This window comes from Urocampus carinirostris, chromosome 3, assembly GCF_059441175.1.
Source record: "Urocampus carinirostris isolate Australia breed hairy pipefish chromosome 3, RoL_Ucar_1.0, whole genome shotgun sequence".
NCBI lineage: Eukaryota > Metazoa > Chordata > Actinopteri > Syngnathiformes > Syngnathidae > Urocampus > Urocampus carinirostris.
In genome coordinates this window covers 13,950,527-13,978,256 of record NC_142351.1, presented here as the reverse complement: position 1 = coordinate 13,978,256, position 27,730 = coordinate 13,950,527, and the positions used below count along the sequence as shown (strand labels likewise).

At 41.6% G+C, this 27,730-nt stretch overlaps 1 protein-coding gene and 1 long non-coding RNA gene across 3 annotated transcripts; one reads left to right on the top strand and one right to left on the bottom strand.

The window, feature by feature from the left end:
* Positions 1-77: 77 nt before the first annotated feature.
* On the bottom strand, positions 78-3,140 carry LOC148368757 (uncharacterized). The gene is made up of 2 exons (XR_015849958.1): positions 2,909-3,140; positions 78-745 (listed from the first exon to the last, which is right to left on the bottom strand). It is a non-coding gene; the product is annotated as an uncharacterized LOC148368757 (long non-coding RNA).
* On the top strand, positions 2,569-25,790 carry LOC148368756 (RNA-binding protein 38-like). Of its 2 annotated transcripts, none has more exons than XM_088330785.1 (4): positions 2,569-3,021; positions 5,962-6,085; positions 10,340-10,400; positions 25,367-25,790. In XM_088330785.1, the coding sequence occupies exons 1-4, from the start codon at positions 2,797-2,799 to the stop codon at positions 25,647-25,649; spliced, it is 693 nt and encodes a 230-aa protein (XP_088186911.1). In that variant the 5' UTR covers positions 2,569-2,796; the 3' UTR covers positions 25,650-25,790. The 2 variants fall into 2 exon arrangements, with proteins under 2 accessions (XP_088186911.1, XP_088186910.1); XM_088330784.1 differs by having other exon boundaries at positions 10,337-10,400.
* Positions 25,791-27,730: the final 1,940 nt, after the last annotated feature.

The following is a 27,730-nucleotide window of genomic DNA, read 5'->3' as shown; positions in this document are numbered from 1 at the left end:
GTTTATAGGATATTGGTTATATATATTTATGACCGTGGCAAAATAACTTGTATAGATCTACAAATAGAAACACAGAGTTGTAGTAAATGAATGGTGTTTCATATAATTGTACATTAGTACAACAAAATTGAATGATTTCTCCTTTATCAGAAAGCGATGAATAGATCGGTCGGCTAGCTGCACACTAGCTTTGGGGATCCTTGGGTTGAGCCATGTCTCTGTGACAATTAAAGCCTAAGAGTCACGAATTTATCTGTTTCCTTTGAGGTGTAGTTCCAGGTCATAATCCGATAATAGAAAGTAGTTAGAAAAATTACATAAATTAGCCGCATCACTAAATAAGCCGCAGGGTTGAACGTTTGGGAAAAAAGTAGCAGCTTATATTCCGGAATTTACGGTATATCTGATATGGATCAGGTCCGACCATTCTCGCACCTGTCGTGATGGAAGAGAAAAACCTGGGCACGAAGAAACGCAGCACAGATAGTCTCACTACTGCTCAGCGTCAGACCAGGAATGTTCTTGTAATTCCTCTCACCTGGAACATCTTGTTACTTCACTCCGAATTCTCCAAGTAAAGAAATCCACGTGATTCTGCGCACAGACACCCCTCTCCTTCGTCCACCACTTAGTGTTCTTTCCTTCCTTGGCTCTTCTTCTTTGGTGTCCCGGACGCCAGACGCACAGATCTCACTATCCTGCATTGCGACCTTCCTTCGGCACTCGGGGCATACGTGAAAACACCCTGGATCACAGAGGACAACAACTCAAGACCATACCTGTCAACATGTATGGTTTTGCCGTACAAAGTACATTTATTATGCATTTTTAAACGTGTACAACGTACGAGAAAATCTGTACGGAAAAAATCAAATTTGTCAATGATGGGTACCATCCGGTATACACCAACTATCACAGAACAGCAAATCAATCAGGTCAAACGAGTTCGCCGCGGAAGCCTCTATCTCGGTCTTGTTTTTTTTTCGTTGCAAACGAAGCGAGCGGTTTGATGTAGTGATAGGAGGTCCGTCTCTTTTTACAGAACCAGCTTTTTCGGCTCAACTCATTAAAGAGAGCCGGTTCTCAAACGGCTCACTTGCTTTAATGCATTATATTACGAATTATTATGTTGTATAAAGAAGTTAAGAAAAAAGGAAGTATAAAAGGAGAAAAAGAAAAAAAACATGTTTGTGGTTAACACTTTAATCAGTATATTACCAACAATAATTTAATGCAGAAAATGAATTAATAATTTGAATAAGAAAATGTATTCTACTTAATTTTTGAACTTTTTTTTATAATAAACCTCATTCATGTCGAGCAACTCAGGATCTCACAACAAAATGTTAATTAACAATATATATGATATAACGAAACACATGTACAATATAACATGTTAAACTACATAAATAAACACGTTTGGAAAAAAATATGGCGTGATTTTTTTGTATTTTGTAAGGGAAAATATAACATTTTGTAAGGGCATGGAGCCGTGGAGGTTGACAGGTATGCAAGACGCAATTTCTAAGGTGATTGTTTCTCTTGTTTCTTGGTTATTACATGTATTGCCTGGTTCTAGCTCTTTCTGGTTTAGTAATTTACATCAGAATATTAAGAACTCAACGCAATAACAATTTGAAATTAAATTATATTGTAGAGTTTTTGAAATACATCTCAAAACTAAACTATATGGTGAATCGCTAACGACATCTAGAGGCGAGTTTGTTAACTGATTCCACTAAAGAATACTTCTTTTCAATCCTAAATAAAGCCAAAACCCCTACAGAATAAAAAACATGTGAGACACAATTGTAAGGTGGAACTGAATAATTTCAACATTTTATATTTATAACCAGGGTTGGGTAGAGTTACTTTAACTGGATTACTTTCAATTACTTTTGGATTACTCCAATACCAAAGATGCTAATAATAGACAAAAGAAACTAAATATGAATAAAATTACTAAATTTTGTGCAGGCTTGGGGCGTAACAGAATACATGGAACGGCAAAAATGATGTTAGCAAGCTGTTTGGATTTATTTTCATTTTGTTTCTGTCGCATTTTATGTTAGTTTTGCCGGAGATCAAAGAGATCAAATCCAGGAGAGAAAGCTTACCACGTGTTGTGAGTCATAATTTTATTCATATTTAGTTTCTTTTGTCTTTTATTAGCATATTTGGTATTTTTGTAGAGCACCAAAAGATGTGTCATACCGTTGGCAGCTCGTTCTGTAGACTGCCAACAAAACCCCGCCTTCCGGTCACATGTCAAAGGCCAAAACAAACCCCACCAGCAGGTGGCACTGTTGGACTCATCATTGCAGGACACTTACCAAAAACTATACACATATTTCAGCAGGAATTTCAATAAAACAAAAGTTATTATTACACCCGTTACATATGTTCGCCATTACATTCCCGAAAAGTGATATAAAAGTGAGATAAAACGACGTAAAAGTGGTTATAGTAGCGAGGGGATGCTAATCTCGGCAGGGATGCATTTCTCGGCATAACACCGGATTTAAACCATTGGTGGGTGGGCCTGATCTGGCCCGCGGGCCACCCGTGTTCTAGCATAACCGCTCCCCACCACAACCTCAACGCGCCCCTCGCGTGGCGAGACATTTTCCACGGAGCATCCAAATCCAACACTTTACACTTGACAAACCGAAGCGGTGCGCTCCAATCATGCCCGAGCCACCATTACGGTAACCTTCCCTCCTCGTCACGTCTTTTCCCCCTTTGTCCTTTTTTTTATGTTTGACTTTTATTTCGAAACTTGTTTATTTCCCACAAATGACTTCTCCGGTACTCTTGGGACATCTTGTCGGGGTCCCGTTGGAAACGATGGATCCCGGGGTCGTGGGGAAAGACACGACACGCACGAAGATTTTTGTCGGCGGCTTACCTTATCATTCGGACGACGCCTCACTTTTGAAATATTTCCAGACGTTCGGGGACGTCGTGGAGGCTGTGGTGATCACGGATAAACACACGGGCAAGTCCCGAGGATACGGATTTGTAAGTACTCGTCGTCCATTTCTTTATTTGTTCTTTTTATTGGACTTACTTTCAATATTGTGAAAGCGGTATTCTGCCATATTCGACTATAACAGCAGAGGCATAAGCGCCCTGCAACCACTAGGGGGCGCCCAAGAGTGATGTACGTTTTTGGTGCCAACACTAATACTACACGATAACAAGGGTTGGGTAGGGTTACTTTAACTTGATTACTTTCAATTACTTTTGGGTTACTCCAATACCAAATATGCTAATAAGAGACAAAATAAACTAAATATGAATAAAATGATGACTCACAACACGTGGTAAGCTTTCTCTCCTGGCTTTGATCCCCGGCAAAACTATCATAAAATGCGACAGAAACAAAATGAAAATAAATCCAAACAGCTTGCCAACATCATTTTTGCCGTTCCATGTATTCCGTTACTCCCCAAGCCTGCACAAAATGTAGTAATTTTATTCATATTTAGTTTCTTTTGTCTTTTATTAGCATATTTGGTATTGGAATAATCCAAAAGTAATTGAAACTAATCAAGTTAAAGTAACCCTACCCAACCCTGACAATAACTACAAAACTAAACATCAAATATAGTGCTTAAAAACGGGGATCTCATATATTATTTTGCTTTCCTTCAGAAAACAAAGAAATAGTGCAGAATTAATAAAAAAAAATACTACTACAGTAATGCTATATTACAAAATACTACTACAGAATTATTAACTCCAAAAATACTACAAAAGACAACTACAGTAATATTACAAAAATACTAAAGAAATATGACAAAATACTACTAGATAGATAGATAGATAGATAGATACTTTATTCATCCCCGAAGGGAAATTCACATTTCCAGCAGTATCCCTGAGCTGAGAACAGTACAATAATAAAGCCAAAAGAATGCAATATACAAATACCCAGTGTGACATGCAAATGCCCACTGTAGGGTGTTATATAGAGTAACTAAATAGTGCTACACAGAATACATATTGCAGTAAGATTCGGTAATATCCAATGTAGGTGGTGTGGTTTAATGTGGGCCTTTACTCTGCCGGGTGGAGTTAAAGAGCCTCATGGCATGAGGAAGAAAAGATCTCTTCAGTCTGTCCGTAGTACAAGACAGTGACAGCAGTCTGTCGCTGAAACTGCTCTTCTGTCTGGAGATAATGCTGTGTAGTGGATACGATGGATTGTCCATGATTGACCTCAGCTTTTTCAGTGCTCGTCTCTCAGCTACTGTTGTTAGGCTGTCCAGCTCTTTGCCCACAACAGAGCTCGCTTTCCTAGCCAGTTTATTGAGACGAGAGGCATCCTTCTTCTTGACGCTGCCTCCCCAACACGCTGCCGCATAGAAGAGGAAATACAGTGTTCATTTTACCTGTGAAAAGTGATGGGTCCCAGGGACTCGCATGCTCAAAAATCAATGGGTCCCAACAGAGATCTATGGGTCCCCAAAATTTAGTGTTATCGAGGTTGAAATTGTAAATCGGCGACAAATATATAAATAAATACATAAATCAATATATTCATTCCGTTTTAATCATCACACTTAATTAGTAATACAAAGCAGTTATCACTTCAGATTTTTCAGTTCACAAAAATATTGTACATTATACAAAATAATATTGCTGAAATATTAGTCTATATATTCATGCAGTTTTAATCAGTTCAGATTTTTCAGTTCATATATTCTTCGTGGTTTGCTGTCCCGCCACAGTTGTAATGCCTTCTCAAGGTCCAATTGCAGCAACGGAATTTCCATAGCTAATTTGTGGTTTTCATTGTCGTTGTGCCGATCCAATGTGCTTTTCTGAAAGTTCGTAGTGCGAAATGATTTATGCAATCCAGTTTTTTTGTCACGCTGGGTGCACACATCACAGAACATGTAGCCTCCATTATCATCCTCCTCATAGCGTAACCAGGAATATAATTTAGTCCATTTTGGCAGAAAAGTCCTTTTCTTGCTCGGAGTATTCTTTTGTTTATTATCTTTCGTCAAATCGTTCGCTTCAAAACACGTGTTTTCCTTGCCTTCGCGGTCTTCTGAAGAATTTCTCCGCCGTTTTTTCATGCCGGAATTATTGCCGTTGTTACCACTTTCTGTAGTATGTTTCGACTTATTACCGTCACTGAAGAAATTACCAATTTTTTGTTGATTTGCACCTAATACCAACTGTTTTTACGGAGGCATACTTCTCTTTCACTCGACAACCACCAAAACAATGACGTCATCTCGAAACAACGAGATCTCTTTTGCCGAGATCTCGTTTGCCGAGATAGGCGCGAGACCAAAACAACAATGGCGGATCTGCCTGACGAAAGGTTTGGAGTGCGGTAAATCTTTGTTAAAACATTTTTTTTAAAAAAAGGTAATCGGGTAATAATGACAATTTGGTGTCAAAAAAGTTGCGTCCCGGGATGCACGTTCATTTGAGACTATGCGTCCCCAGCAAAAATGATGCGTCTAGGACGCAGGGACGCGGGCCAGTGGGCTTTTTTTGTGCGCAAGTATGCGCTATCACGCGCCCTTTACTAAGCTCATTTCAAGGTTGTGAGCTCCAGCAGATCTCAAATTGTCCTCGAACCGTTTGCAAAAAGTTTGGCGCTTGTGTGACCTTGAGCTCAAAAACCTCAAAGCTCCCCTTCCCATGCTGTCTGCCCACTCATCCAACATCCTCCCTCAAAGCGGATTCCAGTTGCTCATCCTGACCTGGAAAAAAAAACCCTCCCACACACTCCAGCGGCCTACGCTAATGCCGTGGAAGCTCAGATGGAAGTACCTTCGTGCACATCTTCTAACCCACTCGTGTATTTTTGTAAACCTTTTGGTTCTAGAGGAGAGACAAGGACGCCAGCTTCCTTTGGCTGTCTGTGCACAACATTTCATGCAAGATTGAGTTAGGCTCCGTTAGAATTTGACCCTCGGGATGTTTTGTCAACAGGTGACCATGGTGGACGGCGCAGCGGCCGAGCAGGCATGCAAGGATGCCAACCCAATCATCGATGGGAGGAAGGCAAACGTCAACTTGGCCTATTTGGGGGCCAAACCACGGAACTCACAGTCTAGTAAGTGTGCTTTTGCACCCAGTCGTTTTATTTTTTCTGCATGTAGTCATGTCATCGGATCACAAGTTAGGAAAAAAACATCTTTTCAAATAATATTCCTGTAACAATATGCGGCACGCTGACTGACCTCATCAGTGTGGTAAGCAGGGTTGGGTAGGGTTACTTTAACTGGATTACTTTTAATTACTTTTGGATTACTCCAATACCAACTATGCTAATAAAAGACAAAATAAACTAAATATGAATAAAATGATGACTCACAACACGTGGTAAGCTTTCTCTCCTGGCTTTGATCTCTTTGATCTCCGGCAAAACTAACATAAAATGCGACAGAAACAAAATGAAAAAAAATCCAAACAGCTTGCCAACATCAATTTTTGCCGTTCCATGTATTCCGTTACTCCCCAAGCCTGCACAAAATGTAGTAATTGTATTCATATTTAGTTTCTTTTGTCTTTCATTAGCATATTTGGTATTGGAGTAATCCAAAAGTAGTTGAAAGTAATCCAGTTAAAGTAACCCTACCCAACCCTGGTGGTAAGATGGGCAACTTCAAAAGTTTAAACAGTTTAAAGTTGTTTCCACTTTTCTGCAACCTCAGTGGAAATGTTTAAATCTAAGCTAAAAACACACTTCTACTCTAAAGCATATGAATAACCTATACTTTTTGACGACAATATCTCTGTATTATTTGTAATTGCAACATCCTTTGCCTGGTAATCATGAAAGGGGGATACCACATGTGCGGTACCTTCTCAAGGTTTCTTCATTTTCCTCATGTTGAGGTTTTTGAGTTTTTCCTTGCCCTCATGTTGTTTCCAGATCAGGGGATGGTGTAATAATAGTCTGAAATACTTGTTCTGCACCTACAGTATGTGTCAGGGCACCAATAAAAACCAATGGAATTGATCAACGTGGCCCAGCATTATCGGGCAATTTATTTCGGGTTAAAACATAGGAAGGAGTGGAGAGGTGTTGTGAAAGGATAGTGGGATTGTGGACATGTTCTTAAGGATGGGCTAGGCACCCGTATGATGCGGCAGGGGTAAACCAGTGAAAGCTGTCTGGCCCTGCTGTTGAACAAAAGAGTGTGTTGTGTCACCCTGACCCGAGTGACATGGCCACTTTCTGGTGTCCCGTTTCATCTGTAGGGACAAAAGCATGACCAACTTGGGTGCCGAGGTGCCTTCTTGTTTGGGTGTTTGGGCAATTTTTTGTGTGTTTTTTTTTTTTGCTATTTATTTCCCTTTTATTTTCTTTGTTATTGTATGTGTGTGTCTTGCTGTCGGTCACCCCTCTTGAGGGATATGACCAAGGTAGATAGATAGATAGATAAAACATTTCCGTTGCAATTAGCTATTGGACCAAGAAGGTTCGCGTGTAGGTGTCGCCCATAGGTGCTAAGAGCTGGTAAGCGGGCAACGTTTTTTTTTTTTCTCGTAACCATTCGGTCTAAGCGGCGCTTCTTTCACAGCGGAGTGGGAAGTCGAGTGGAGTTCCAGGCAGTAGGAGTTGTCCGGCTTGCGAGTTAGTTAGGCCGGGTCCTTTTCGGACGAGTGATGAGTGAATATTAGAACAGAATTTTCAGGAAGCGGCACACTAACAACCCCAACAACCTTGCTCAAGGAGAATGCCCGGGACATTCTGCTTATCCAACATAAACTAATTTTCAACTCATTGAAATATATATATTTTTTAATATTGGTGGCTCATAATAAGTGATGTTTTTTTCATCTTTTCCTCCCTCTGCTGGCACTGTTGTCTGTACGCTTTCCACCCGAGTTGATGCACAGCTTGCGTGCCGGCGGGCATTTTTGGTGTGAAGCACCAGAGCACATGCTTTGTGTTTTCCAAACAATACTCTGCTGCACACCAAACCTTGACGGCTTCCTTTGGAGCTCTCCGGCATAGAAACAGTTGCGTGCAGGTGCCATCTATGAGTGGTCAACACGCGGTGAGTGTGAAGCTGATGGGCTGTGGCAGTGCTTGGTGGTATTGGTGTGTGAGTGCTGTAAGATGGCAGAAAAAACGGCGTGTCTAGTGCCACTTTGCGTGGGTGAAATGAGATATGTTGAACTTTTGAACAAGAAATGAGAAGATGTTGTTGAGTGGAAGCCACAAGAAGGCCAAACGATTGGAGAAAGGAAACCAACGATGAATTTCTGTGTCTTAGTCAGCCTCAGCTTATCGCTGATGAACTTTTGAAGGCAATGAGATCACCAGTCGGCGGATGCATTAGATAGATAGATAGATAGATAGATAGATACTTTATTCATCCCCGTAGGGAAATTCACACTTCCAGCAGTCTACCTCGTTGTTTATTTACAGATTAACATGATGCCCTAGGGGTGCTTGTAGCGGAGTGGATGACGTCACGCTAGTCCAAAAGTTCGACATCCCTGCGGCAGATGGAAATCTTATCTTTGTGAAAATCCAGGGATACACCACCTCGTGTTAGCAAGTCCGCCTCCTCTCCGATTCCCCCCGGCTTTCTTGTCTCTGTATAGCGGCGTTGAAGCCGGGTAGCTCCGGGTAGCTCTGGGTGGCTACACGTTAGCGTCCGGAATGCTAAACGTGAGCCACGTTTCCGCAAAACACAGCAACTGCGCTCCCTGTGCGCTTCGTTGTTTTCCACCAGCACCATTTCCATTAGTGCAGGCTCGTGCTTCAAAAAGCGAAAAGGGCTTACTACCAGGATACCACTTGCTGGGGATTTTCTCACTATATTTGAGCTCAGTTTTGACTTTTTAATTATTAGATAATACACATTATGGTGCAACCGGGGCACATTGTCAATGACTCCCAGGGTCATTGGGTGTTTCAGGTCTAAGTTAGACACTCCTACCCAGGTGACCCAGCCGAGGGTGATCAGTCCCCCGACTTGTTTATTAAATTCCTTTTATTTTATTATTGTTTTATTTTTAACACAAGGATACTGCTGGAAGTGTGAATTTCCCTACGGGGATGAATAAGGTATCTATGTATCTATCAAAATACTGCAAACAGGGATACCAACGTATTTGCCTATGGTGCAGACGGCGTTGGGCAAGGGGGAGAATGAGTGCTCCTACTGTGTGTATAGCTACATCCATTCCTACTGCTCTTTCAATCAAATTACCCTGGATGCATTGCTGGAGTTTTGGGGTGTTTACAGTTTGTTCTTTGTGTTTTCATTATAATGTGTCTCAACAGTGAACATACATTGTTTGTGCATCAAGTTTTTTAACCACTACAAGGTGCTATATAATATGCACTACCCCTTAAATGCAACATGTTTTTATATCACATGTAGTATTGGCTTTAGTCTAGGTTTTATGCATGGTACCCCTTATCATAATTATTTTATTTTTGCTATTTGTCTTTTTTGTTGGCCGTTTTACTACTGTCATTTATATTTGGTATCTCCTGATGGTTTAAGAACTGAGTATTGGCCAGAAAGAGTGGTATCTATAATCACTAGTTATAATATATTATTAAATTAAGTGTTTGTTACAAAATTTACTGAAGTATTACGTTTTAACAGTGTAAATACAAATAATCATGACAATAATGCGATGTATAAATTGCATATTACAAAGACATGTAGGAAGAGCTTTCATATAAAATTGATTCCAAATATTATTTTCATTGTATTCAGCCATAGCTATTCATAGAGTGAGCTAATTTTTTTGCATAAAAAATATTTTATTACATTAATGACAAAATGATTTTATTAGGAACGTGTTAAATATCACACCTATACTGATTCCACAATATTTTAACATGTTTTTTCACCATGATGCAGGTCCTACTACTATATGCATGTTGATTTTGACTTTTCTATAAAAAATTCAGAGACATTTTCTGTTATATTACCTTTAACGTTAATGATAATTATATTTGTTCAGTTCTCTTGTGCTAATAAATACATTAAATGAAAATGAAATGATTTGCATTTATATAGCGCTTTTCAAGTCAATGACTTCCCAAAGCGCTTTACAATGTGCTCCACATTTCCCAATAGCGGCCTTGCAGCCATGTAAGGCGCTAACCTGCTTATTGGGGGTATTAGGGGTTGAGTGTCTTACCCAAGGACACTTCGACATGTAACACGGACGAGCCGGGATTCGAACTGGGATCCCTTGATCCCAAGACGAGCGCTCTACCTCCTGAGCTACTGCTCAGTAATTTCATCATGATAATTTCTTTTTGTCCTTTTAGTAATTTTTGTTAACAATTCAATCATTTTCTCATCTGTGCCTTTTACTTCAGTAGATTTTGCTGCCGGGATTCCAGTCCAGCAACTTTACCCTGCATTGGCTCAAAGGCACTACGGGTAAGGCACACATCAATCAAGATTACTATTTGCCGGGTTGACTTCTCATCTTGTGGTTTATTAAACGCATGAGATGCTTGGTCCTGGGTTTTACTAACGCTTGACTTGGGTTTCACTGAGGCAGCAAGCCATTTAGTTAAACTTCTGTGCACGCACACAAACAAATGGACATATGCAGGCACCACACACTCGCAAACGGCTGCTGTCAGCTTATCAAAGTCTCACAATTATGGTTTTGGGGTTTATGAAAACCCTTTTCATTTGGAACCACTCTTGTACTAGGTCAGAATTTGGGCTTTTGGACCAATAAAATGATCCATTTGCATGAAAAGATGTAGCTCTGTAAACATAGTGTTTTGGCATGACCCAAATTGAAGTAGGCAAAATACGAGCAACGCCATTATGCAGCCAAAAGTTGTTTCCGTATTTAACTTTTAAACTTAACTTAAGAGCAATCTTATTCATGTCCACGCTGCCTGATATGTGAACAGTTTAGAGAGGTCTGAAAGTGCTTGACTCATGTTCTTGGAATCAAACAAGTCCCCCTGAGAGACAGAGCCTCAAGATGCACGTACCTACCTTGAAAGAAACATCTCCTGGATGCAACTGGGACACATCATCAGTAATGTATCCTGGGTTCATTGAGTGTTTCAGGTCTCGCAACATCGGACACTCTTGCCCAGGTGACCCAGCCGAGGTTGATCACGTCTCAACTTGCGTCCCAGTAGGAGCGGATCTGCCCTTTTGAGCCAAAGCCACCTGGTGGCTTTTTCTGCAGCTTCACTAGCGGATTTAATGGCGTTCTTCTTGGCTGCCCCTGTCACACCCAACCGTCCTAGGACTTTGAAGTAGGATCGTCCAGCAAAACCCCTGGAGCCGACCTCTATTGGCTATAGGAAACTTCCCTGCCCCTGCACTCCTCTACCAGCTCCTGGTAATTTGCGCGTTTCCTTTCATTGGCTTCCTCATTGCGCTCTTCCCACGGGACTGTGAGTTCCAGCATGATCAGGTGTTTTCATGCCTCAGAGGTGATTATCATGTCTGGTCGGAGCAATGTTGCTGATATGTGTTGGGGGAACCTTAGTTGTTTCCCAAGGTCGACGTGCAACTGCCAATCCGAGGAAATGTGGAGGAGTCCTGATGTTGCCTTTGCACAAGCCCTGGGTTTCTCTCTTGCCTTGATAAAATTTACTGCCTTGCTTGGGGCTTGATGATATTTGCCTGTGTCGATTGCTAGGGCGATGCACTCAGCAACTGATGCTGATGGCGACCATCAGCCAGGGCCTTTGGGCAGTTGCTGAGGAAGTGTTCCAAGGAGCCTCTTCCAGAGCAGAGGGGACAGGAGGGTGTCTGGCTCTTTCCCCACACATGAAGGTTCACTGGGCTTGGTAGGACATCGTAAAATGCCTGCACAAGGAACAAAACACGGTGGAAGTCTGCTTGCATGATGCTTGACCAGGTCACTTTGCGCTGTAATGTGTTCTCCCACCTTGTCCATGCTCTCTGCTTCTGGAGTCCGACTGCCTTGCTCACACACTCTTCCTCCACAACCTGTTTTGACCTCTTCCTGGAGAAGATGGTGTCTCTCCTTCCCTTAGGCCTGACTCACTTTGGTCTTTGGAAGCCCAGACCTGCTTTCCCCAATGCCAGGACCCCAACCAGTGTCTTCTGCCTCAGTCGTGACTGCAACACAATCTAACTATGATATACCACAGAATAGAATTTCGAGTTTAATCGGGAAAAAGCAGTGTATAAGCAATAACGATTCAAATGAGAAAATTGTTTAGATGTGGGCAAAAGATGTATTCTTAACATTGTGTCATAATTTAAGGCCTGCATCACCATGTCTTTTGATTAAAAAATGTTTTAATCCTGGGTGTATTTTACCCTGGCGTAACTTACAGGAAATCACCTCTCTTTGGCCTCTAGATTGTAACTTTTTTTTTAATGAATAGTAAGCCATACAGTGCGTTATTCAAAGAGGAATCAAATTGAAAATTTGTCGGTAGAGTTTTAAAAATCAAAACGAAACCAGCGTGGTTCTCTTTCGGAATCTGAGGGAAATAATATTTGGCTGTTCAGATATCCCTACTCTTCTTTTAGAAACAGGAGAAATATGCTACACTCGCGACAACAAAATGCCATGCCCGTTTCCTCCCCCAAAAGTGTGCTACTTTTTGATTACAAGTCGTGCTCGTATGTGGCAATGCAGATAAATGGACTTACAATGCATATGTATAGATACATCTGTGTTATTTTTTTTGTCGTGGGGACAGAAAATAAAATGGAAATGTCCCAGAGATATCTTCCAATTTAGGCTTGTTTAGCAGGTCGACCAGCATAGCCTGAATCGTTCGTTTCTGCACTAAAAGTCCACAGTTCATCGCGACACCAATGAAGAAGAAAAATATCACGGAAAAAGAACTTGAGCATGCACAGCAATGCACATTAGGAGTCGAAGCTTTCAAATGGATATTGATAAACAAGTGATCAAAAATAAACCAGGACTGAATCCAATATTTTACTCTGACGAATTGCAATTGGATTTAGACCTTCATCTAATTTTAGTACACATGTATATGCCTTTACATAAGCCTTACATCGGAAGTATTATAATCTGTGTATTACCTGCAAGTAAACTTATCCAAGACAATAAATCTTGTTAGATAAGTGGCCACAAATACTTGAGTTTAAAAATTAAGATCAAATCGTAGTATGTTCAAAATTTGTTAGTGTTATGTGTTGCCCTGCTTTCTGAAGCCAAATCTTTTAACCCAGAGCTACAAAATAAGTTCATTCGGATCCTCAATTGCTCTGAGTGCTATTAATATTTCAGTTCTTAATTCTTACATGAGTGATGAGGGAGCTGACCCAGATAAATCCATGAATGAGTGATGACTTTTTGATTTTAGGTTAACCACACCAAAGAAGACTACTGTCCAAATTTTTTCCAAATTTCATTTAGTCTAATACCAATTATGGAGTGGGAGAAAAACATTATGATAAATGATCTCCAAAAGTATCCATCTGAAATTTATTGATTCATAAATTAGTTTTTGAAAATAGTTTTTCCTGGTATTGCCATGGCTCAGTCCATTTGAGTAATGTAAATGATTGATAGATCATCTGTACATGCGGTAGTAACTTATATCAGTATACGCTGCATTCAGGGTTTGTGCACCTTTTTCATGGCCAAAATCGAGCACTTTTAAGGACTTGTAAGCCAATTTGTCCAGTACCATCAAAAGAAACCAAACCTGAATCAACCCCGGCAGCATGGTGGCGCAGTGGTTAACCTTCCTGTGTGGAGTTTGTATGTTCTCCCCGTGCTTGCGTGGGTTTCCTCTGGGCACTCCGGTTTCCGCCCTAAAACCAAAAACATGCATTTCAGGTTAATTGGCCGGTCCAAATTGTCCCTAGGTGTGAATGAGCGAGCAAATTGTCTGTCCCTGTGTGCCCTGCGACTGGCTGGCTACCAGTTCAGGGTGTCCCCTACCCACTGCCCGAAGATGACTGGGATGGGCTCCAGAACGCCCGCGACCCTACTGAGGATAAGCGGTGCAGATAATGGATGGATGGATCTTTCATTTGCCTTTGGCTTCAACTCGTCATCCCTTTTTTCTTTGATTTTGATTTGTTCAATTTGTGATATGATGTTTGTTGCAGCATGCTTGAAAAGATAAAATAAATGTGAAAAATACAACAATATTAATGATGCTGCCGACACACACACACACACTGCATAGCTTGAAGGGCTTAGTATCTATGACGTTCCCAAAGTCATTCTGACATTGTGTGTCAAGATACTGTAATGTGTCTTAGACATGCTCTCAGATTGAAGCTCGTCTTCAAATTGAAATCCATTTGCATGTAAACAGCAAATGTTGGCCTTCCCATCTCTTCACCTTCCCCCAAGATTTGTGTATGTATTTGTCGAAAAAGGAAAAGGGATGCGTGTATGTTTGTTCGATTGTGTATGTGTGTGTGATTGCCTCTGCCTGACTCACTCTCCTCACATCCCTCATCCAAACTATTAAAAGCGTCACTGTCTTAAGGCATGAGAGATATCTGACGACTGATCCTTCACCCTTGAACGTCTCACTCCTCCCTTCCTACTCAAGTCTCTCCCAAGTATCCCGACACTCACCCCCGTCTTTATTTATGTTGTCCTACACTTCTTTTTTGACAAGGGGGTGTCAGTAAGAATAAAATAAATGTGATTAGTTACATCCATTATCCATTATCTGCACCGCTTATCCTCAGTAGGGTCGCGGGGTGCTGGAGCCCATCCCAGCTATCATTGAGCAGTCGGCAGGGGACACCCTGAAGTGGTTGCCTGCCAGTTGCAGGGCACACAGAGACATCCGACTCACTCGCTCATTCACACCTAGGGACAATTTGGACCGGCCAATTAACCCGACATGCATGTTTTTGGAATTAATTTGATTAGTTATAGTTACTGGTTATTTTATTTAAAAATGTTGTTGCCCTTCAGACTACTGTCACCAGTGTCTGAAATAACGACTGCCCGAAAGCCCGGGGCATGCATCTTTTACGTCGGGCGTGCAAAAAAAACCTCTCTGCCCGGGTGGCCGACAACTTTTTCAAGAAAAAATAAAACAAAAGATTTTTTTTTCAAATCAAACGTTTGCTTTATTCCGATTTCCAAATCTTCGTTCGGTTTGGAAATTTCGGAGTTTTGGTTCGTATGATAATTTGCATACACGGCAGCCAATCAGAACTTTGTGCTTCCGGACTTTCCAGAGCATTACAAGGTCGCGCATTTGCTTATTATTTTCCAAAATAGACGCACAGAGAACACAAAAAAAAATGAATAAGTGGTTAGGAATCAAGCCAAAACCTCAGCCCCAGAAGAAATATTCGAAAGAAGCTGACAAAATTGATGACGCTACAAAACGTAAACGTACATTAACAGCATCGTGGAAAGAGTAGTTCCACGTGGCCCATCCCAGACATCATCGGGCAGTGGGCAGGGGACACCCTGAACTGGTTGCCAGCCAGTCGCAGGGCACACAGGGACAGACAATTCGCTCGCTCATTCACACCTAGGGACAATTTGGACCGGCCAGTCAATCAATGTTTTTGGAATGTGGTAGGAAACCAGAGTGCCCGGAGGAAACCCACGCAAGCACGGGGAGAACATGCAAACTCTGCACAGGAAGGTTGGTAGCTGGATTTGAACCCATGACCTCAGAACTGTGCCGCACACGCGCTAACCACTGCCACCGTGCTGCATGGAAATAACTATCTAGTTACAAATTACTATATAAACTCACATTGAGGCCAACCCCCTAAAACTCCTCAATAAGCCACATAATAAAAAAAATAGAAGAAAACCTGTACACCAACGTGTGGAAGCCATATGGACAGCTTGCAAACGAACACTTAGCCTAGACACTCTGTATCCATTTTATTTCTGGGTTTCAACCCACTCGAATACCTCCATTTTTTTGGGGTACTGCCCAAGATGTTTTCTTTTTTTTGCTGCTAAATGTTATTGGATTACTTTTTTATTGCACAGTTGTTACGATGCATTCGTTTTCCTTGCACCATTAGTACAACTTAGGCCAGTCTCCTTGCACTACCTTGTAGACCACAGGTGTTAAACAGGTGGGCCGGGGGCCAGATCAGGCCCGCTAAGGGATTGAATCTGGCCCGCTAGACAACACTCAGAGAAGCGCGAGAGAAAAACTAGCTGCAGGTTGAAATACGTCAACTTGATGTTGCCAAAGCCAGGTGCCTCTCGCAAAGACACTGTACTTGTATTTATTTCTCTCTCGCTCTCTCTCCCACCCCTTTCTCCCACTCTCTGTCTCTTTCACTCTCTGTGTCTCTCTTTTTCTCTTCTTTTGTTGCTCTTTGTCTCTTACTCTCTCTGTCTTTTTAACTTCTTTTGCTCTAACTTTTTTCCTTTTCTCTCTTTTCTATTTCTCTCTTCCTACCCTTCGCGCTTTATTTTCTCTTTTCTTTCCTTATGTCTTTCTATTTCTCTTTGGATTTCTTTCTTCCTCCCCCTTTCTTTCCCCCTCTCTCACGACTTCTCTTTTTATCTCTTTTGTTTCTCACGCTCTCTTTCTTTGTTCCGCCCTCTCTCTTCTTCTCCCTTCCTCTTTCTCTTATTTCTTTATCTCTCTTTTTCTTTCTCTTTAATCTTCTAGTCCGGCCCCCGACAGAATGTTTGTTCTATCGCGTGGCCCCCGAGTTAAAATGAGTTTGACACCCCTGTTGTAGACAGTGTTGGGCGTGTTACTGAAAAGCAGTAGTTAATTACAGTTATTAGTTACATCATTTAAAATGTAGCTCAATTACCCCCCAGATTACTGACACCAAAAAGTAGCACAATACTCAGAAATTAACTCTCCAGATAAAAAAAATCTGTATATATTCACATCGGAGCCAAACCCTTGAGATGCCTTTAAACAGGCCCTTAATTAAAAGAATTTTTAAAAATGTGTACACCAACCTGTGGAAGCAGCTTCATATTACTTAGCAATCATATTACTTGTGCAATCTTGAGAACTTGCCAACAAGCACTTTGCCTAGAGACTCCACATCTACTTTGTCTATAGGCTTCAAACCATTTAAAGATCTCCTTCTTCATTTTTGGATACTGTGCAAAAAGCTTTATTTTTCTCTCCAGCCACGGTGTTTTGCAAAAATAATTTTGCACATAAAAAAAGAAAAAAAATCAGTGCTCTTCTACTGTGTATTATGTGCTGATGTTTACCCCATTGATTCTGTTATACCTGTCGTCACGCACTGCCTACCATTAAATACTGTTGACACACAACAGAATATGTGCATATAAACTGACACCATGATTTCAGTATTTTATTTTATAGTAGTATATACAGCTTAGATGTGAGTATATAGGCCAAAAACAGTGTTCATTTTACCTCTGAAAAGTGATGGGTCCCGCATGCTCAAAGATCTATGGGTCCCAACAGAGATCTATGGGTCCCCAAAATTTAGTGTCATCGAGGTTGAAATTGTAAATCGCCTACAAATATATAATATAAATCTATATATTCATTCAGTTTTAATCATCACAGTTTATCGGTAATACAAATCAGTTATCACTTCAAGATTTTCAGTTCACAACAATATTGGACTTTATACCAAATAATATTGCTGAAATAATTATAAATCTATATTTTCATTCAGTTTTAATCATCACAGGTTGTTGGTAATACAAAGCAGTTATCACTTCAGATTTTTCGGTTTACAATATTGTACATCATACAAAATAATGAAAATACTGCCATCCACTTAACTATTTTTAGCAGTCAAAACATGGCCAAGTCTTCCGTCATACTTGCCTCTCTCTTCCTGCAGCAACGGAATTTCCATAGCTAATTTGTGGTTTTCATTGTCTTGTGCCGATCCAATGGGCTTTTCTGAAAGTTCGTATTGAGAAATGATTTATGCAATCCAGTTTTTTTTTTTGTCACAATGGGGACACGCATCACAGAACATGTAGCCTCCATTATCATCCTCCTCATAGCGTAACACGGAATATAATTTAGTCCATTTTGGCAGAAAAGTCCTTTTCTTGCTAGGTGTATTATTTTGTTTATTTTATTTTGTCGAGTTGTTCGCTTCAACACGCGTGTTTTCCTTGCCTTTGCGATCTCCCGAAGAATTTCTCCGCCGTTTTTTCGTGCCGGAATTATTGTGTTTTGACTTAATCATGACACTGAAGAAATGACCAATTTTGTGTTGATTTTCACCTTCCCTCGACGACAACCACCACAACAACGACGTCATCTCGAAGAAACGAGATCTCGTTTGCAGAGATCGGCACCGCGAGACCAAAACAACAATGGCGGATCTGCCTTACGAAAAGTTTGGAGTGCGGTAAATCTTTGTTAAAAATAAAAGTAATCGGGTAATATTGACAGTTTTGTGTCGAAAAAGTTGCAACCCGGGAACGCACGTTGATTTGACACTATGCGTCCCCAGCAAAAATGATGCGTCTAGGACGCGGGCAAACGAGAACACTGGAAGAAGATCAGAATCTCAGCAAGGAGAAATGACTTGTCCTTGTACTCTGTGGTTGAGATGGCATGATCGTAACTGTATTCAGTTGTATTTTGTAAGTAGATTTGAACATCCCAGCCTTGCTTTCCTATTGTGTTTCGTGTTGTGTTGCTGGCATAATGAGGGCTGTATACCAGTTCATAAGCAAAGAACTGTAATTCAGTAAACATTGAAAAACAATCCGAGTAACGCACCATATCGACACGACGGTTGAGTTTCAAAATTACGTCCGAGTGCTCGTTACTGAGAAAAGTAAGTGCGTTCCAGGAACATGTTCCTTTGTAACGCGTTACTCCCAACACTGCAAGGGAGTCAAGCCGCAGGAGGCGAAGCTTCGTCTGCCGAGGTTATTCTGCCCTCATGGGTCTGCGTGCATCTGTGCCAATTAGCTCGAGCACGGCTCACAATCACGATATAAGCGCACCGTTACCCACTACAAAGCCCTCGACTCCGATGTCCTTGTCTTGCGTGTGCATTAAAACAAAAGTATAAATGTGCGCTTGACAGCCAGCAACGTCGCCCGAGTCGGAGCAAGGCGAGCCGCTGCGTCGGCTCGTCGGCTGTCACATCGGATCAGTCAGGCAATGGCGCGGGCTTGCAAGAATGACACTGCACTTCTGCTCTGGGAGAGTCAGCCAGCAAGCGAGGAGACATAAGATGCCCAAAGGGGTGCTGGGTGAGCGGTTGGGAGGGGGTTGACTTATTTAAGTTGGTTGGATATTTTGTGATCTTTTGTAACACAATGGAACCTTTTCATACAAACTGAATCCATTCGAGGACAGTGCTCGTTGCTCTAATTGCTCGTGTAGCAAACCAATTATTCCAATATAAAATAATTCAAAACTAATTGGCCCGTTTCCGACCTCCCAAAAGCATCCCAGTTAACCCTAAATACCTATAAAAACACATTTTCCTGATCACTAAAACGCATTCAAATAGTAATTAAAAAATACAGTAGTAGGGGCGGCACAACAGATGAGTGGTTAGTGCGTCCACGGCACAGTTCTGAGGTCATGGGTTGAAATCCAGCTACCAGCCTTCCTGTGCCGAGTTTGTATGTTCTCCCTGTGCTTGCGTCAGTTTCCTACAAAAACATGTATGTTAGGTTAATTGGCCGGTCCAAATTGTCCCTCAGTGTAAATTAGCGTGTGAGTTGTCTGTCTTTATTTGCCCTGCGACTGGCTGGCAACCAGTTCAGGGTGTCCCCTGTCCACTGCTGGGATGGGCTCCGGCACCCCCGCGACCCTACTGAGGATAAGGGCTGGATGGAAATACAGTAATAAAATAAATGAGTTGCAGGATTCCCACTGGTCTTAAAAGGTATTGAATTCAGTATTCCAAAAATAAAGTCTTAAAAATATGAACACACTTATAAGATCTATATTTGTTTGAACTGAAAATATTTTTATCAATTGTCTTTTTCAAAAATTCACTAATTTACTTACAAGGGGAAATCGCGTGACTGCGATCACAAAACTATCAAAACGGTTATGTGGTTTCAGTCGGGCTTCTCAAAGCAGACGCATGTGTACATAGCAACTTCAGACAGAGACTTGTTTTGGACAATGGGAAATTTTAACGAGAACAGGCTGTCCAAACAACATTTTTTTGTAATGACTACAAGCTATGCCGGGTAATGTGTAAGAGGTTTTTTAATTGTTAGTTTAAATTTGTTTTTGTTGACTTGGTCTTAATTTGATTTCAAAAGGCATTAAAAAAGTCTTAAAAAGTCTTCAATTAGACTTGCCTTAAGCTGTAAGATCCCTGAGCTGATATTAATGAAAAGAAATGCCAGTTTTATTATGAGCACTTACCATGGAGGGAAGAAGCAACGGCTAATGTAATGAAGGGGAGTTGCTGGAGTTAGGGGAATGCAGGAATATAGGAATGCAGGTGATAAGTTAACTCTTAGCGTACAGTTCAAATGAAAGTTAAATAAACGTTCACAAACATTTTTACAGCATTCTGTTTTTATTATTTGAATGTAAAGGAGTACTGCAAAAACTCTTCTGCTGCTTTGTAACCTGCTCTCGCTGGTTCCTTATGCTAATCCACAGCCACAGAGCTAGTAATCTTCTAGAATTTCTAAAATGAAATGATCTGCATTTATATAACGCTTTTCAAGTCAATGACTTCCCAAAGCGCTTTACATTGTGCTTCACATTTCCCAATAGCGGCCGTGATCTGTGCAGCCATGTAAGGCGCTAACCTGCTTATTGGGGGTATTGGGGGTTCAGTGTCTTACCCAAGGACACTTCGGCATGTAACACGGACAAGCCGGGATTCGAACTGGGATCCCTTAATCCTAAAACGATCGCTCTACCTCCTGAGCTACTGCCGCCCCAAAAACCGGCCAAAGTGATCATGCCTATCCATTCTATCCATTTAAGACTCCGAGTCCTGCCACGTGCAAAAGTTTGCTGATGACACTGCGATCGTGGGATGTATCAGAAGTGGGCAGGAGGAGGAGTACAGGAAATTGATTCAGGACTTTGTCCAATGGAGCGACACAAACCACCTGCACCTGAACACCACCAAGACCAGGGAGATGGTGGTGGACTTCAGGAGAACTAGAACTCACCAGGTTCCTGTAACCATCTAAAGAGAATGTGTAGAATTTGTCCAGACCTACAAATACCTGAGTGCAGCTGGACAACAAACTGCACTGGACTGCCAACAGAGAAGCTCTATGTAGGAAAGGTCAAAGCCGACTTTACTTCCTCAGAAGGCTGGCCTCCTTCAACATCTGCAAAAAGTTCCCGAAAATATTCTATGAGACAGTAGTGGCAAGCGCCCTCTTCTATGCGGCAGCGTGTTGGGGAGGCAGCGCCATGAAGAAGGATGCCTCTCGTCTCAATAAACTGGCGAGGAAAGCGAGCTCTGTTGTGGGCACAGAGTTGGACAGCCTGACAACAGTAACTGAGAGACGGGCACTGAAGAAGCTGCGGTCAATCATGGACAATGCATCACATCCACTAAAAACAGCATTATATCCAGACAGAAGAGCAGCTTCAGCGACAGACTGCTGTCACAGTCTTGTACCACGGACAGACTGAAGAGATCTTTTCTTCCTCATGCCATGAGGCTCTTTAAATCCACCCGGCGGAGTAAAGGCCCATATTAAACCACAACCCCTACATTGCATATTACCGAATTTTATTGCAATGTGTATTCTGTGTAGCACTATCTAGATACTCTATATAGCACGTCACATTGGGTATTTGTATATTGTATTCTTTTTGCTTTATTATTGTATTGTTCTCAGCACAGGGATGCTGCTGGAAATGTGAATTTCCTTGCGGGGATGAATAAAGTATTTATCTATCTATCTAGTTGAACCTGACGCTGCCCCAAATTTTCAGTATTTGTAAATAGGCAGCAACTTCTGCTCTACGTGTTGCTAGCTCCCGCTTGCTCCTTCTCGCATATCCACAATAACAAGTCTTTTCATCTCGTCATGAATAGTGCTTCCAAATTGTAAAATAACAGTAGGCCTCGAAGGTCATATAGCCTTGATGACATGTTTCTGTTTCAATAGCGTACAAATAGGAGATGTTGACCGATCGTATTCTTTAGCTAAGTCACTTACACAAACACTATAATTTACTGCTTTGCGAACTGTTGTATCCTTCATTTGAAATGTTATCCTTTTTTTCTTGGAAAACACCTTACCATTTCCCTTTCTGGGACTCTTGGCTAGGGTCACAAAAAGCAGCATAAAGGAGATGCAATACGATAAAAAATGAAATTGATTAAGTACAATTCTGTATCTTGCAAACGACTAAATAAGCCCCCCAATGCTTATACCAGCTCGGTAGCCTAGATGGTAGGGCACCCCCTCTGAGACTGGGAGGTTGTGGTTCAAGCCTCGGCCGAGTCATACCTAAGACTTAAACATTGGTACCCGTTGCCTCCTTGCTTGGCGTTCAGCATTAGGGGTTGGAATTGGGGGGGTTTGGTCACCTAATGACTCCCAACACATCAGTTGGTTTGAGCGAGGGGGCTGGGAATCCCCTCCTCTGAATCAATCTCCCAAAAAGAGTCAGAAATGACTCTAGCCACCTCCCACTAGGGGGATATGGCTGTGGTATATATATACATATATATATATAATTTATACAAATAGGCGGGATCAGGCGTCTGATGGTGGGAAGCGCCTGCAACTGGGACGGGCTAATGTTGTTGATGAGCAGTCTTGAGCGGTCTCTAGTGGTAGCCTCTGGGACTGCTCATAGCTTGGATTCACGCTCGTAAGTAGAGAATTCTTTTTCTCACATGTAAATTTCGTATATCGAAATTCAAGTGTTCAGAGGCGCTCTTATAAAGCTGAACCACTGTAATCTGCAAGTTTTAAGTCTGCACTTGTACGCAATGCAGAACCCTGCTTATGTAACTGAGGGTCAGGCAGTGGCCAGACAAAGAGGAAGCAGAAGAAGCAGCGCTGGGTGGGAATGGTGGGTAATGCGGCCCGTTGGCAGCCGCTTGCTCAGATGTATTGTTTGTGTGTTGCGTGAGTGGCCTCATCGTTGGTAAGCAGAGGAGCCTCCGAGGTCGGATTCGCTCACGTCATTCCAGCTCAACACCTCCTGACACCAACAGCGGCCCTCAGCTCATAATGACCTCAAGGTGCTATCGTTGGTGGTGTAACTCAACTTAGACGTTTCGGCCTGCTGGCTCTGAACCATTTTCACCTAACGCAGAAAGGCAAATGGGGTTTTGGGAAACAGGACAAAAGGAAGTACTATCTGTTTTATGTGGGGGAGCAAACCCCTACCAAGAAAATGGGTCTAGAGAGGGACGGACACTGCTAGGCTGTATTTGCCCAAGACACACCACACACGTTGTGCCCCAAAGACCCTGACGGTTAAGGGGTCCGTGAGCTGTTATTTTTTCAAGATGCTTTTACAATCTAAGCCAGTCTATAAGCACAACCTTGTGAATATTTTTGCCTGTCTATCTTATTTTTCTCTTTCAAGTCTATTGTGTTTATCTTGGAGTGCCAAGTATAATTATGTTGCAAACAATGTTCAAGACTTTGTTATCAATGACAATACAAATTTCTTATTTTAAAATCCAAATACTAAATGATAGCTAATTTGCATGTCAGAATTTAACCTATGCTAACTGATTTAAATCAGTACCATCTGACTTACCTACTTGGACCTAACTTAAACGTAAACCAAGAAAGCTTCAGCCGAACTGCTTCGAAACAATCAACTAGACAATTGCAGAGGAGAGAAGTCAGATATGTAATATGAAGGTCCAATTTGACAGCTTTTTAAGCATACATCATATTCTTAACAAATTGTGACCACAACAACAGTGAACAGGAAGGTATTCCCTAACTTCTGTAGAGACTGACAATAAAGGTCATGCCGGTATTACAAAGAGTGACTTTCGTGGAGGTTGTTTTTGCTAAACTGGTTTTAAAGTTGAGTAAACGGTGGAAATCACAGCTCAATTTGTACCCGGAACTATCTCACTTTAATCATATTAGTCTAGAAAACAACCCTTCTTTTCTTTTCCTGGGATACTGCTAAGATTAGTGATTGAACCCATTCTCTATTCCCTCTGTGTACATGAACAGGACCATGCACAGAGTGGTGATTAAACTCTTGCTATTTTGCCCCCGTTTTAAATATTACCCTCTGGGAAAGGTCCTCTTAAGGCCTGGAGTACACATGTGTGTACAACACTGTACATCAAATTTGGGTCTCTAGAGGGCAATTTAAAAGTTTAAAGAACTCAAGAGTGACTTGAGAGGTTCTTTACGGCGACCAGAAATAGGGTGCTGCATTTAATAAGATCAGGAAGCTCCTCCTGCTACTGGGTGAGCAAAGCCCATACCTAAATAACCGGCCCGGAGAGGGTTGGGGACTGTTCGGCTGTACTTGCCTCAGACACCCCACAGGAAGTGGTGTCCTGACGACCTTGGCGGTTAAGGGATTGGTGAGCCGTGAGCGCTATTAACACAATTTTGGTAAATGTTTTGTTTACACCAAAGGAAATACAGCGAGGAAAACAACAACTCTGAGCTGAGATTTCACAGTCTTGGGTAAAAAGTAAATGTTTTCTAATGTACCTTTTTTACAAACACAACATAGAAAAACTATTAAATTTGTAGCATGGATTCCCATCGTAATTACTGTTTGATCCTTTCTAAATTGATATGCAAAATGTTTTATAAAACTTGACAAATAAATCTTGAAATACATTCAACATGAGAGTAATTCATTTAAATGGTGCATTTTCTCCCCAAAAACGTGCATCTCGGGACATAATAACAACATATGCTCTCTTTCCCAACACAGCAATTTAGAGTTTTTGACATATGCAGGCTTTTGGAGTGTGTTCTATAAACCTACATCAAATGCAGCTCACTTCCATGGCCAAATTCAACTGTTTACCTCCTAACTAAAGATTTTTACAGTTCTTCTGCAACATCTTTGTTTTTTTATATATTATCACTGACTGTGTGGGTAAAGAGTTGAAATGTGGTGAACGCCAAGTGTATGTGTATTGTGAATACAGTCAATTGGGCCAACTTGATGTCAGGTGGCGTTTGTTTAGGGGTAGACAACAGGTCTCCAACTGTTGGTAATGATATAACATTGCAGCAACCATACACAAATGCATGTGTAAAAACTGCCTCTTTCCGTATTTTCATTAGCCTTAACTCGTCTTGAATTTATCTTGTATTTTTATTGTTTTAATATTCGTAATATTAATTAACGTATACATGTATATTGTTTCTTAGTTTCTCTTTTTATACAGGCAACTGTGTGAAAAGCAAAGTAAGAATTTCATTTTGAAGGGAAACGTGGTTCTTTACTGTGCATATGACAATAAACACTTTGAATTTGAACATGTATTTCGCTTTGATCCAAGTAAATGTTTTATTTCAGGATGGCTCAGCCTTACATCTACCCTCAAGCGTTCCTGCAGCCGAGCATGTTGTTGCCCTCGAGCATCGGCCATTCCTACTCGCCTCCCTCCGGATTGGAGCCATACCTCTACAACCCGGCACCTCTGCCCTACCTCAGCTACGGCTTGGCACCCGCTCTGCCCACGCACGGTCTTACGCCACCCATCGTTACCCATTCTTCTCCAGCCATGTTTTCCACGTCGCCCGTCTCACCGCGGGGCGCGCCGCCCGACCTCGCCTACCAGCGCCAACGCACTCAGTGAGGGGCCCTGGCGGTGGCGAGTGTGCCATTTTGAAAAAGGGCTTATCCAAAACGCTCCGGATTTTTTTATGTTTGTTGTGATACTGCAGAAAATCGTATTCGTTGAGTCTTTTTGTACCTACATATCGTCCACCAGAGTTATTGCTGCCCGATGTTAAACGCTACTGCTACTGTTTCTTTATACATCTTGAATGTTTGTACTGTTCAAGTCAGGGAACTGGAATAAAAAAGCACAGAGTTTTGAACAACTGCATAAGAAATGGGAGGACTATAAAAACTTTGTTAAAAATGATGCAGCTGTGCAGCACAGCGGTTAGCGCATGTGCGGCACAGTTTTGAGGTCATGAGATCGAACTTTTCTGTTTGCATATTCTCCCCGTGCTTGCGTGGGTTTCTTCCAGGCACTCCGGTTTCCTCCCACGTTACAAAAACAGCGAGTGAGTTGTCTGTCTCTGTGCCCTGCGACTGGCTGGCAACAAGTTCAGGGTGTCCCCCACCTACTGCTCGAAGATGACTGGGATGGGCTCCAGCACCCCCGCGACCCTACTGAGGATAAGCAGTGCAGATAATGGATGGATGGATGCAGCAGTGTTATTTTACAGGCCTCACACGGAATAGCTGGTATCCAGAAAATAGTTGAAATGGTCTGCATTTAGACAGTGCTTTTCAAGTTAATGAAGACCTCCCAAAGCACTTTACAATGTGCTTCCATATCGGGGCATTGGGAATTCCTTTTAACAACTAAACCAAAATCCATATATAAGGCGCACCGTATAATAAGGCGCATGGTCAGCTTTCATATCCAGGCTAAAATACTTAAAAGTTTTGGTACGCATACTTGATGTTGAAGCCACTATTTCTGTTTTATGTGTTTTTATTTTAGGGTGAAGAAAATATATCTTATAATTGTCTGAAGAAATTATTTCAGAATACATTTACCGGTACACACAAAAACAACGTGTCGGTATTCTTGTTTAACCTTCAGGAAATGGCATAAACATAGACCAAAAACGCATAAGCAGAACTTATATAACATTTTAAGATAAATTCGCTTGTCAAAAATATCAAAATAAATGCTCAGGAGCCATACAAAACGTCACGAAATGATCGTCAGACCGCCATTTTATGTTTTTTATAAAAAACGTAAATACCCTTGTTTTGCCCCTCGCCTGGCGATTTTCCCAATATACACATTCCAAAAATGCCCCACAGTCCTTGTGACTAAACTGTAGTTGTGTTAAACATTTTACGAACCTGTTTTTATTTCAGGGTGAAGAAAAGACAAGAAAGTTGGTGTGATGGCATCTTATAATTATCTGACTGTTATGATAACATTCTGAAGAAGTCGTTATACAGCATACCATTCACAGGCGACACGCTCCCTCTAGTGGTCAGGTTTGCAACCAGCACTCTCAAAAACAAATATGGCTTGCATGAATGAAGATGAGTAGATACAGAGGCGTGTTCAGGAGAGTAATCAGACATGTAGTCGCTTGTTAATCGCTTGCCGCGCACTGCTGAACGTTTTGTAATCGCTCACTGTGATTGCCTTACTGATCCAAAATGGCCGACGACAGTACAATGGATTTCGTTCTACAGCTTGCTTTGAGCGAGTTGGCTTATATGAGCGACAGTTCGCATATTGACACAGTTAAGGTTATCCTAAACGCAGTGGAAGGGTCATACCTGTCTTGCATTGTTCACAAACATTACCAGGCAATGTAAGACGATATATTACATCGCCAACAGCACTCGTCAGGGTGAGATCCTCCATCTTCTGCACTGTCGACGCCATGTTGGAAATCAAAGTAAGCGGTCTTTCTCCCGTGATTACTCGGGCACGCGAGCGCTCAATAATCATTGGCCGTTCAGAAGCTAGCGATAGCTAGCGATAGCAATCGCTCACTCTCCTGAACACGCCTCAGGTACATACTGGTGGAAAATGGAAAACAGCGATTTAATATCCATGCAATGAATGCTATAAGTAGATTTATAATAAACTTAATTTTAAAGCGCTGTTCTGTTATATATTCTGATTATCAATCCTTAATACTTTGCAACAGTGGGTTTTTTTCCGATTAG